Source organism: Theropithecus gelada, chromosome 12, assembly GCF_003255815.1.
Source record: "Theropithecus gelada isolate Dixy chromosome 12, Tgel_1.0, whole genome shotgun sequence".
NCBI classification, from domain to species: Eukaryota; Metazoa; Chordata; class Mammalia; order Primates; family Cercopithecidae; genus Theropithecus; species Theropithecus gelada.
In genome coordinates, this window is record NC_037680.1 from 104406893 (window position 1) to 104420331 (window position 13439).

At 43.9% G+C, this 13439-nt stretch overlaps 1 protein-coding gene across 2 annotated transcripts in view; it reads right to left on the reverse strand.

Annotated features, from left to right (window-relative positions):
* LOC112636242 (thiamine transporter 2-like) overlaps positions 1-12980 on the reverse strand; it is a 28643-nt gene extending 15663 nt beyond the window's left edge. The window contains exons 1-2 of one of the 2 annotated variants that reach the window (XM_025404805.1): positions 12898-12980; positions 911-1062 (exon numbers count right to left, since the gene is read on the reverse strand). In XM_025404805.1, the coding sequence (XP_025260590.1) occupies positions 911-1062; positions 12898-12952 (207 nt within the window). In that variant the 5' untranslated portion in view covers positions 12953-12980. The remainder of the gene's footprint in view (positions 1-910; positions 1063-12897) is intronic. The other variant, XM_025404806.1, reaches the window with a different exon arrangement.
* Positions 12981-13439: the final 459 nt, after the last annotated feature.

A 13439-nucleotide genomic window follows, 5' to 3' on the forward strand; every position in this document is an offset into this window, starting at 1 on the left:
AAGCCACACACTTTACATAGTGTTTTCAAGGCTGAGGCTGGAGATTGTAAAATCAGCCCAGGGTAATTTTACAGTTAGGTCAGTGCATTTTCTTGTTGTACTTCTTATAAAGAAATGCGAGGCCGGGGGCAGTGGCTCATGTCTGTAATCCCAGCACTTTGGGAGACCGAGGAGGGCGAATCTCTTGAGGCTAGAAGTTCGAGACCAGCCTGGCCAACATGGTGAAACCCTGTCTCTACTAAAAATACAAAAATTAGCCAGGCGTGGTGGCTCATGCCTGTAGTCCCAGCTACTCAGGAGGCTGAGGCAGGAGAATTGTTTGAACCTGGGAGGCATAGGTTGCAGTGAGCCAAAATCACACCACTGCACTCCAGCCTGCATGACAGAGTGAGACTCCATGTCAAACAGCAACAAAAAAGACGTTGCTCTTTTAAGTAAGAGAATCTGGCATTTCAGAGAAGGAGGCAAGGGCTGGGAGATAAAGCTGTTAATGGCTCACCTGCTGGTAAACAGTGTCATAAAGAAATACCACAATTCTTTAGCTCCTGCTTATCCCTCAGCAGCCTGAGAGTTTATTTAGATTTAGATCCTGTGCCTGCCAGTGATGCTGTTTTAGGATTAGTATAATAGAATCAGTGGAGACCTGAAAGGCTCCTATCATTAACACAAATGTTAGCACTCTATGCGAGTTAAAAATTTGTTAACCCTTGTAATGTGTTTTGGCTCCTATTTTCTGCAAGTATGAGGAGGAAATAGTTTGAAAAGTTCTCTATGTGACACATATTATGAAAATCGGGCTCACTGAGTTTAATGTGTTCATCTTATTTCAAGTTGAGGGAAGCCCCGTATCCTTGTTCAAGTCCTGTAAAATTTAAAAACCACATTAAGATACGTATGTATGTTAACTTACCTCTGCACTGGACAGGTTTTTATCTGGTTCAGATAAATATGGGATAAGGAATGGTTCTGAGGGTCTCATCATGGAGAAAAAACCAAATATGCAGAGGATCACAGTGGGGTAAATCCAGGAATTGCTTGGTGAAGTTCTGTAACAATCCATGGCTGATCAAATGGAAACAAAGAGAAAATTAAGTGATGCTTATTCTTTTTGGCATCTTTGATGTGATGAAAACCTGATTTTTTTTTGAGATGGAGTCTTGCTCTGTTGCCCAGGCTGAAGTGCAGTGGCATGATCTCAGCCCACTGCAACCTGCACCTCCTGGCTCAAGCGATTCTCCTGCTTCAGCCTCCCAAGTAGCTGGGATTACAGATGCCCGCCACCATGACTGGATAATTTTATATTTTTAGTAGAGATGGGGTTTCACCGTGTTGGCCAGGCTGGTCTTGAACTCCTGATCTTAAGTGAGGAAATTGCTTGAAATTCAAGCTTTAGACATAAAGCCCAACAGAGGATCTCATTTGTCACTGCACAGAAAAAACAAAAAACAGTCATTGTATGGTGGCTATATTTGAAAACATCTTGCTATCTCATGTGAATTATCATGTGCACAGGGAAATTCACTAATTCCTCCACATTTTAGCTCAAGCTTTGCCTTGTTGTAACTCTTTTATAGATTTTTGACGGTCCTGTATGTGGTTAACTCCTCTGAGATAAATTTATAGGAAGGAATCTAATTTGTTGTATGATGCTTTTCTGCATACTATCTCCTTAAATCTATAGATACCATTTCCCCACATTCCCAGAGGAGCATATGGAAGATGCCTAAACACTGGCTTCAAACCACATGATCAAGATCTGAATCCAGGTCTCCCTACTCCCATCAGGAACCTTTCACCCACTCCACCCTCCCACATTCCGGAGGCCCCCTCAGCTGCTGGTATTAACCTAATGACAACCACAGTGAGGAGAAAAATGTGTATTTATAAACACATTCATACTAAAGATTATGGTTTCATGTATAGAGATTTTAGGGTCAATTACAGTTTGAAAGCAGACTAGAGAGAAGGAAAAGCATTCTCATTCTAGAATAGCAAGTCACCCGGGTGGAATTCCAGGTATCCAGTGGGTGAGGAGCTTTACTAGGGGTTGGGGAGGTAGGAAGGACCTACTAGGTCACATCATTACGGCTTGCCACTCACCCTACCCTTTCCCAAGGTGACCCCAGACAGCTGCATAATTCCTCTCTTAAGTTTAACAGGGTAAATGCTGTTTATGTCAACAAAGCCCTTGAGTAAGCAGTAGAGAGACAAGGGCGATCAGATTTTGAAACTAGCATTACAGCATCAGTGAGCAATGCTGACGATGTGAAAATTTTGCCAAAGGCAAATTAGAGTGATTGTTCACCTACGCCCTGAGTCCCGAAAACAGGGCTTTCTCTTCTTCCTGGAGCGCTGCTGGGTTTGCTGGTGCTTGCTTTCTTTGTTGTTAACGATCTTATAGAAATGGCTGTCCTGGACAGGTAATCACGGAGGCTTGGTCATCTTCTGAAGAGTGGTTTTGCTGCGGTGGCATCTGCTGCCTCTATATCCAGAGCCTCCTCTCCACCTTTGCTGACCATGGATTTGTTCACTAAATCCAGGTCATCATCTTCTCCATGCATCTGAGACCTATGACTTTGCTACAGTGATCCACAGGCTGCTGAAAGCCTGCTGGATGATCTATCTTTTTTTCTCTTTAGGGTTCTAATACTGCTGTCCAAATCAATTTAGTTGGGACAGTCAAGCAGAAAAAAAACCTATCTAATACATGCCCTACTAAAGCGCCAGCCCAGGAGAGCAGATCATATTGCCTGGTTCACCGCTCTGTCTTAAGTGCCTAACTTAGCACCTAATACATAGCACTCAAGGAAGATGCTGAATGAATTGAATAAATAAACAATTACAGCCTACCTGAAGAAGGGTAAGGGTGAAAAGAAGTGTCAGGAACAGGCAAGAATCCAGGAGTTAGGGAAGGCAGTCTTACAGAGGGAAGGGCATGAGTCACGCCTCACCACTGAGAATAAATTCAAGTGCTGCCTGGTTTTCCTGAGTGCATCTCACTTCCTAGCTGCATCTCTTAAAGGACAGAAAGGTCCTCAGCTCTACAAGTGCTTTACCATTTATGACTAGGACTATGATAATTGAATTACTTACACAATCTTTTAAAATAATTTTTACATTTTGAAAATGATTTAATTTTTCCTTGAGCATTCTATGAGGCACATGGAGGCGGGATGGTTGTCACCGGATAGATGGGGAAATGGAGGGCTAGAGGTAGTAAGATTTGTGCTGATTTTCACCTTTAACAAACATCAGAGGCCGGGCGCGGTGGCTCAAGCCTGTAATCCCAGCACTTTGGGAGGCCGAGGCGGGCGGATCACGAGGTCAGGAGATCGAGACCATCCTGGCTAACATGGTGAAACCCCGTCTCTACTAAAAATACAAAAAACTAGCCGGGCGTGGTGGCGGGCGCCTGTAGTTCCAGCTACTCGGAGGCTGAGGCAGGAGAATGGCCTGAACCCGGGAGGCGGAGCTTGCAGTGAGCCGAGATCGCGCCACTGCACTCCAGCCTGGGTGACACAGCGCGAGACTCCGTCTCAAAAAAAAAAAAAAAAAAAAAAAAAAAAAAAACAAACATCAGAGCCTGGACTTGGCCTCAGTTTGCTAATTACAAGTTCAGCTATCTTTCCTCTTACCTTCTGTTTGAGAGAGCCTGGCTATATCCTCAAAATCCCCGTTCTAAGCTGAGCATGGTACCCGACACTTTGGGAGGCTGAGGCAGGAGGGTCACTTGAGGCCAGGAGATCAAGGTGTTAGTGAGTGGTGATCGCACCACTGCACTCCAGCCTGGGCAAGAGTGAGATCTTGTCTCAAAAATAAAAATAAAAATCCAATTTCAGTTTATTTTAAAACAGTGATTTTCATATTGTGGTGTCAAGGAAATTTAGTATGGGGTTGCAAACAGGATTATTATTATTTGAGATGGAGTCTCACTCTTTCGCCCAGGCTGGAGCACAGTGGCACGATTTCAGCTCACTGCAACCTCCTCCTCCCAGGTTCAAGTGATTCCCCTTCCTCAGCCTCCAGAGTAGCTGGGACTAAAGGCACCCACCATGCCTGGTTGAGTTTTGTGTTTTTAGTAGAGATGGGGTTTCGCCATGTTGACCAGGCTGGTCTCAAACTCCTGACCTCAGGTGATCCACCCACCTCAGCCTCCTGAAGTGTTGGGATTTTTTTAATGGTACAAAAAATGTTAACTATCAGAATGCATTGCAGAGAAAGGCTAAGCTTTTTTTCTGAAACTTCTGTTTAGGTCAGCAATATATAAATACAAATACATAATCATAATGTACACTATCTTACTATGGGCATGGCACTAAGTTAGAAGTTGTAGAGGAAGACTGGGCTCAGTGGCTCATGCCTGTAATCTCAACACTTTGGGAGGCCAGGGCAGGATGATTGCTTGAGGTCACGTGTTTGAGACCAGCCTGGACAAGATAGCGAGGCCAAATCTCTGGAAAAAAAAAGAGATACATAGTTCATGTATCTTCATAATACAATGATTTCTATTTCTTGGGGCATATACCCAGTAACAGGAATGATGGGTCAAATGGTATTTCTGCTTCTAAATCTTTGAGGAATCGCCACACCGTCTTCCACAGTGGTTGAACTCATTTACATTCCCACCAACAATGTAAAAGCATTTCTTCTTCTCGGCAACCTGGCCAGTGGGAACGGAACAATGAGAACACATGGACACATGGGGGCGAGCAGCATGCCCTGGGGTCTGCCAGGGGAACGAGGAGGCAGGGGGAGTAAGAATGGCTAATGGATGCTTGGCTTGTACAGAGGTGATGGGTTGATTTGTGCAGCAAACCACCATGGCAAACGTTCACCTATGTAACAAACCTGCACATCGTGCACATGTACCCTGGAACTTAAAATAAAGTTGATGAAAAAAACAAACTAAAAAGATTTAGCCGGGTGTGGTGGAGCATGCCTATAATCTTAGCTACTTGGGAGGCTGAGGTGAGAGGTTCACTTTAGCCCAGGAGTTCGAGGCTGCAGTGAGATGTAATCATGCCGCTGCACTCCAGTCTGGGTGACAGAGTGAGACCCTGTCTGGAAAAAAAAAAAAATGCAGAGGAAAAAAATGGACTAAATATGAACACATGTCCCTTATAAACACAGTAACCACCTGTGCTGTCTCGGAGGATCACATCCTCCACAAGAAAGTACTATTCTGGAATAGACTGTCCTTTTGTCCTTTTTCCATTTATCGTTCCATTTTGACCTCGCAATATTATCGGCCTCTAAAAAGCGCTCTAAACGTCCCTTTGCTTCCACTGCTTCTAAGGTGAGGACATGAATTGACTTGACTTTCTGAGTTCATACCTGTGAAAGCCAGATGTTTACCTTTCCCCTTCATTTTCTGTGCATTCCAAATCACAAGATAGTCCTTTTAAAAGTTGCTGCTGTAGCAGTAATTCTCACCCATTACTATAAGCTCCATCACTTTTTAAAAAGGTACAAGAACACCGTGTAAACAGTAGATTAAAAATTTTTTAAAAGGCTGGGTGTAGTGGCTCATGCCTGTAATCCCAGTGCTTTGGGAGGCTAAGGCAGGTGGATCATCTGAGGTCAGGAGTTCAAGACTAGTCTGGCCAACGTGGTGAAACCCCATCTCTACTAATAACACAAAAATTAGTCAGTTATGCTGGTGGGTGCCTGTAATCCCAGCTACTTGGGTGGCTGAGGCAGGAGAATCACTTGAACCCGGGAGGTGGAGGTTGCAGTGAGTGGAGATCACGCCACTGTACCCCAACCTGGACAACAGAGAATGACTGTATTAATAACAACAACAGGAAAAAAAGGCACATTCCCCAAACAAAACTCAGCCTGTCAGGCTCTCATGATTTGAAACATGCAGTGAAGATGCTGAAAGTGGAAAGAAAGAGTCAATTCATCAGCTGCTCCTTTTAGCAGAGGCTCAGAGCAGCTAAATCCACAACAGACCTTACCTTGGTGGACCTGGACGCACAGGAGAGAGTTTGCAGAGGCACAGTGTTAGTTACAACAGCAGATTGAGGAGGTGAACCCTGAGCTTTGGCCTTTGCTCCACTCCGAAGCCACAGTGACCCTGGGCAGGTCTCCCTGCTGCACTGGCACAGCAAACCAGAGTGCACCTGCCCCCTAACCCTGTTGCAGCACACCACATGAGCCCTGAAGAAAACGGCCATGGACACTGTGGGGATACACAGAGGTGCTGATTCAGCCAGCACTTTTGACTTTGGCCAACATGGTGAAAACCCATCTCTAATAAAAATACAAAAGAATTAGCTGGGCATGGTGGCGGGTTCCTATAATCCCAGCTACTTGGGAGGCTGAGGCACAAGAATCTCTTGAACCCAGGAGGTGGAGGCTGCAGTAAGCCAAGATCGTGCCACAGCACTCTGGCCTGGGTGACAGAGCGAGGCTCTGTCTCAAAAAAACAACAAACAAACAAACAAACAAAAAATTGGAAGGTGCTTCCACCAACTTCTAGGGAGTTATTGTATTCTGGCTGTAACTTCATCTTACTTGAAAGGCATCTTACTGATAACTGCCTCACTCCATACACAAAAACTAATTTGACATAACAAATACTAATCCCACAGCATGCCATCCAGAAGGAAACAGATCTTTGTTACCTAGGGACTGGCACATATTTGAAATGATAAAAAGAATCTTAAAAGAAAAAAAATGATAAATTGGATTTCATCAAAAAGCCACATCTGCTTATCAAGAGGTACTGTTAAGAAACTGAATGGAAAGGAGGCCGGGCGCCGTGGCTCATGCCTATAGTTCGAGCACTTTGGGAGGTCGAGGTAGGTGGATTACTTAAGGTCAGGAGTTTGAGACCACTCTGACCAACATGGCGAAACCCTGTCTCTATTAAAAATACAAAAATTACCCAGGCATGGTGGCGCAAGCGTGTAATCCCAGCTACTCGGGAGGCTGAGGTAGAAGAATCGTTTGAACCCAGGAGGTGGAGGTTGCATTGAGTCGAGATCGCGCTATGGCACTCCAGCCTGGGCGACAGAATGAAATTCTGTCTCAAAAAAAGAAAAAAAAAGCCACATCTGCTTCTCAAGAGATACTGTTAAGAAACTGGAAAGAGACCAGGTGCAGTGGCTCACGACTGTAATCCCAGCACTTTGGGAAGCTGAAGCAGGAGGGTCACTTGAGCCTGGGAGTTCAAGACCAGCCTGGATAACATTTTTTTTTTGTCTGTACAGAAAAATACCCCCCCCCGCCCCCACACACACACAGAGGCAAATAAATTAGAAAGGGAAGCCACAGACTTAAGAGAAAATAGTCATAAAAGCAATATCTGATAAAGGAGTTGTCTCCAAAATAAAGAACCCCTGCAACTCAATAAGAATAGATGAACAAAAGATTTAAATACTCTGCAAAAGATGTAGCAGGCCAAGAGCAAATGCAAAGATACTCAACATAAGTAATCAGAAATCCTAAGTTAAAACTAGGAGAGAAAACTAGCACTGGAATGGCTACAGAGACCAGCATACCAAATGTTGGCAAAGATTTAGAGCAAGTGAATCCATATACATTGCTTGTACGAATGTAAAATGGTACCAACCCTTCGGAAAATCATTTGGCAGTCTATCTAAGAATGTTCATATATTCATATTAGTGAAAAAACGAGAAGCAACTAAACGTCCATTAAATGAGGAATGAATAAACAATCATAAACTTTGGCACCCAATACTAATTAGCAATAAAAAGGAGGGAACTATTGCAAATACTTGAATGAATATAAAAAAAAAAATTTGCTGTGACAAGGAATCCAGCCACAAAAATGTATGATTCCATTAACACATAAAGTCCTAAAACAAGCAAAACTTACCTGTAGTGATGGAAATTGGATTGGTGGTTGCCTGGGGTGGGAGTTAGGGAAGAGAGTGACTGCAATAGAGCACACGGGAACTTCCTGGGGTGACCAAAACACTCTACACCTTGATTGTGGTGATGATTATAAACATTTGTCCAAACTCATGTATTAATACCATACACTTACGATACACATTTTCTTATTTGTAAACCATACTGCTAGGGTTTGAATATCTGTCCTCTTCAAAACTCATGTTAAATCTTAATCCCAGGCCGGGTGCAGTGGCTCACACCTATAATCCCAGCACTTTGAGAGGCTGAGGCAGGATTGCTTGAGGTCAGGAGTTCAAGATCAGACTGGTCAAGATAGCGAGAACATGGTTCTACAAAAAAATTAAGTAAATTGGCTGGGCATGGTGGTACATGCCTGTGGTCCAAGCTACTGAGAAGCTGAAGCAGGTGGATCCCTTGAGCCCAGGATATCAAGGTTGCAGTGAGCCATGACTGCACCACTGCATTCCAGGTTGGGCTGCAGAGTGAGACCCTGTTGTAAAAAAAAGGTGGGGGTGGGTGGGGTTTTTCAGAAGTGATCATAAGGGCTCTGTGCTCATGAATGAATTAGCTCATTCATGAATTAATGGAGTCAAAGGTTAATGTATTAATGGGTCATCATGGGAGGGGAACTGGTGGTTTTCTAAGAGAAAGCCCTGAGCTAGCAGCCTTAGCCGTCTGACCATGTGATACCTGTGCCCCCCCTTGGGATTCTTTAGAGTCCATATGAGAAAGAAGTGCCCCTTAAACCTTGGACTTCCCAGCCTCCATAACTGTAAGAAATAAGCTCTTTTATTTCTAAATTTCCCACGTTCAGGTATTGTTATAAGCAACAGAAAACAGATTAAAAGAAAAAGATGTACTTCAATAAAGATGATTTGAAATTTGAAAAAAAAAAACAAAAAACAAAAACAAATCACTGATACACGGAAGAAAATAAACCAAACTCGAACATTATCCTGTGTACAAGAATCCAGACACAAAAAGGACGCACCATGAAGATTTCATTTACTCCAGGTCCAAAACAGGCAAAACTGCTTCATGCTGATAGAAATCACAATTGCGGTCATCTTGGAGAATTGACGGTGAAAGGGCAGGAGGCAACTTTCTGGGTTGATGAAATATCCTGTATCTTGATGGGATATAGTTACACGGGTGGTATACAATTATAAACACTGAAACTTAAAATCTTTGTTTGTATGTAAATTATACCTCAATTTAAAGAAATGCATCCTACTCTCCGCCTTCAAAGCATTTTACTGGGCACAACTCTCTGTAGCTCTGGACTTTTTCTAGTGGTGCAATGACTATTTTAAATTTAAATTCCACATCAGGGCAAGGCCTCCATATAATAGGAAAACCGAACAGGTTCTTTGAACATGAGTCTGTCCCAGAAAATTGCTGATGAAAACAGTGCCTATAAAGCAAAACTAGGACAGGCCAATCAACCTTGTAAGTCTGGCCACATATAACATTCTTCAATTAATACAAATGGAATCTGAATCTGAGAAGCCGAGGCAGGAGGATTCCTTGAGTTACCTGTTTTTTCTGTGCCCACAGTTTCTTTCTTTCTAGAACCAAGCTGGCTTCCTGCCTTCAGATCCAACTTCTGCTCCTTCTGCTGCCCGCCACTATGAAAATCGCTTTCCTCTCCTTGGAGTCTCTTGTCCTCCTCCTTCAGACAGAGCTGCCAAGAGCAATAGCTTTATACGCAGAAGCCCATCCGCTTCTGGTGGCTTTATGTACCGGGGCCCACCCTCTTCTGCAGCCAATGCCATTTGAAATCCCATTCAAAAAAAAAAAAAAAAAAGCAGACACCCAGATTCAGATCTTTCTGAAACACAAGTTATTAGAGAGATAAACAAATGACAAATGAATAACACCTTCCCCTGACTATTCTTTTTTTTTTTTTTTTTTTTTTGAGATGGAGTCTCCCTCTGTCGCCCCGGCTGGAGTCTGGAGTCTGGAGTGTACTGGTACAATCTCTGCTCACCGCAACCTCTGCCTCCTGGGTTCAAGAGATTCTCCCACCTCAGCCTCCTGAGTAGCTGAGACCACAGGCACCTGCCACCAGGCCTGGCTATTTTTGAATTTTTAGTAGAGACAAGGTTTTGCCATGTTGGTCAGGCTGGTCTTGAACTCCTGACCTCAAGTGCTCTGCCTCCCTCAGCCTCCCAAAGTGCTGGGATTACAGGTGTGAGCCACCATACCCGGCCTTCCCCTGACTATTCTTACTAAAGTCATCTAATTTAGCATCTATAGAATTTTGTGCTAAGTGACCTAGACTCTTAAAAAACTACAAAGCAGCCTTATCATCCATTTATAATCCTTTATGTCAAACCCCATACTCCCCGCCAAAAAAAAAAAAAAACTTTGCTGAAATAAAGCACTCCACACAGCTTCCAAAGACATGAACTAGACCCAGATATTCAATATGTGGGCCAGAATAGTTCTGTTGTTTATTTTTGTAAGAGCAGAAACGTGATATTTTTAAAATTTTATTTTTAGTAAAGATGGGGCTTTCCCATGTTGGCCAGGCTGCTCTTGAACTCCTGGCCTCAAGCAATTGGCCTGCCTCGGCCTCCCAAAGTGCCGGGATTACAGGTGTGAGCCACTGTGCCCAGCCCAAGTGATCTTTAAGATGCTTCAGATTTTATTTTATCATATATGGTACCATTCCTTTTAATTTGCATGAGGTATTTGCTGGTAAATTAATCATTCCCTTCTAAATTCTGTGTATTCTGTTATGTCTATGTTCAGATCAATCTAGTCAAAGGTAGAGCAGGAGGAATCTGCCTAAGAAAACCATGAAACTGATGGGAGCAGCTTAGAAAGTCAACTGACCCCAGCCTGGGCAAAGTAGCGAGACCTCATCTCTATAAAAAAAATACAAAAATTAGGCAGGCGTGGTGGCATGTGCCTGTAGCGCCAGGTACTTGGGAGACTGAGGTGGGAGGATCACTTGAACTGGAAAGGTCAAGGCTGTGGTGAGCCGAGATCCCAGCCACTGCACTCCAGCCTGGGCAACAAGAGCGAGGCTCCATCTCAAAAAACAAACAAACAAACAAACAAACAAAAAACTTCGAAAACCCCAAACAAAACAAAAAAGGAAAGTCAACTGACCATCTAGTCATTGAGATGCAGTGGAAGTATCTGATTAAATGCACTGAGAGAAGGTGGGATTGTAGGGAAAAAATTGGATTAAAGAAAAATTAGAGGTCATTGGAGCTATTTTACAACTCTGTAAATTTTAACAACTGATGGCAATGTTAAATAATTATTGTCTATAGACAGGCAAATAAGGTTTATCCTGTGAAGGACAACAGTCTTCCTTTCCCCCATGGAAAACCAGTTTCAATATTCCTGATCTCTATATATTTCATTATTCAATATTCCTGATCTACAAACATACCCATTCTTTGGATTCTTCTTTGATCTGGCTATTACAGACTCACCAGTTTCATCACTATTAAGTGGTGGGACTCAGAAGCCGATACCCCAAAATATGGGGCTTTGACATGCTAGAGACCTCAAGGTCTCTCTGACCTTCCCTGCTCCCAGCTCAACAAAGCCTTTATCTGCCAAAGATCCAGACCCACCAAAAGGAACAATTGTTTCTTTTCCCCTCCCTGTAAGACCAAGAATATACCCAACACCCGAACAGACCCTTTCACAGGATACTGTAGCTTATTCTCTCCCCTGGCCCATTCATTCTCCCTAGCAGGCCCCTCAACAGAACTGCTCTTCTCCTCCCTCCCATAACCTTATTTGCCAGGGTAGTCTATAAGCTTCCCAGACATGTTGCAAGGTGGGTAATCAATCACTCTGAGTCTCCCTGTGTGCATGTTAAATAAATGTGTATGCATTTACCATTATACAACCTTATGAGTCTTGTTGGTGTTTTACCAATAATGACTGAAAGAAATTGGTATTTTTGTTCATTTCAGCTACTACTAGGATAATCTTATAAGATATTTGGGAAGTTATGTTTTGGTCTATTTAATATATGTGCCTCGATGAAAAACACCTTTTGCCACAGGAGACACCAATGTTTCAATATTGATAGGAGCAAAACACATGATAGTACTTTTTTTTTTTTTTTTGAGGCAGAGTCTTGCTCTGTCGCCCAGGTTGGAGTGCAGTGGCACAATCCTGGCTCACTGCAACTTTCACCTCCCAAGTTCAAGCCATTCTTCAGCCTCAGCCTCCCGAGTAGCTGGGATTACAGGTGCCCGCCACCATGCCAGGCTAATTTTTGCCTTTTTAGTAGAGGCAGGGCCGGGCTGGTCTCGAACTCCTGACCTCAAGTGATCCACCCCTCTCAGCCTCCCAAAGTGCTGGGATTACAGGTATGAGCCACCACCCCCGGCCTGAGAGTACTTTTAGAGAACATTATATCTTTACCCTTTTCAAACTTGAAGCACTCGGAAAGTACCAACCTTTTGCACATTTGCGGAGGTGACATTGATTTGGTAAATAGATGTCACACTATTTATTTATTATTTGATGACTTAGGTATTCTTCCCAGCAGTGTTTTTGTAAAGCGCAGTTGTGTTTTCCTTTAGTTTCAATTAACTAAATTTGAAGTGGTTCCCAAAAAAGCCCCTGCTCTCTTAAATTCAAACTCACCTTCCTTTTTCTCACTAGGAAGGACTTTTTCTCCATGCTTGGATTGGAATTTGGAATTCTGTGCTAAAACGCCTTTGCAGTTAAAATCTGTGAACGCGGGGTGTAACCATAGGAGGTGCTGGCACTTTACGAGAATGGTGATTTTATTTAATCTGCTTTTCCAGAAGGCTGCAAATGGGAATTCCAGACAAACCCACTTGGATGAGTTCCAGCACGCGGGCTGCGGCGCGGCGGGAGAGCTCCTCACGCGGCTGGGAGTGTAGCCCAGGTCCGCGGAGCCAGGACCCCGCCCCCAGCTCTCCGAACCCGGGAAGAGAGAGGCGACACTGCTGAGGCCGAGGGATGACAGTGCTGTTTCCATTAATTCGCCCCCCGAGATGTTCTTACTTACAGAAGGAGGTGTCTGTTCACCAAATCGCTCACTTGCCGGACGACCACTCATCCGCGGCTGCCGGGTGGAGCCAAGCGCTCTTGATGGGAAGGGGGCGGAGCCTGCCTGGCCGGGAGCCCGGGGCCACGCCCCCACGTTTTGCATATGTTGTGTGAATCCGCGCGTCCATACCTTTCATCCCAGTGTGGAAGCCCAGGTTTTCCCGGGCCAGGGCCGGTTTTCTGGGCAGAAACAGTGAACTCCGCTGAAAGGAGCAACTTAAGTAGTACACTGACATTTAGCATAATAAAGCTAGAGGGCCTGAATTCGACGTCGATCGTTTGCTTTGTTTACAAATATGTCCTTTCTTATGAATCCATTTATTTCTCCTCAAAAGCTTAGGAGAGAAGGCAGGCTGGCTGGCTGTGACCCCTACTCTACACAGGAAGAAAGTGAGGAGGAAAAAAGCAGGTCTAGTAAATAGAGAAGCCTGGGTTTTAGTTGGGGCTTCTGGCTCCAGAGCCGGTGTTTGTAATCACGCTGCATTTTTTTTTTTTTT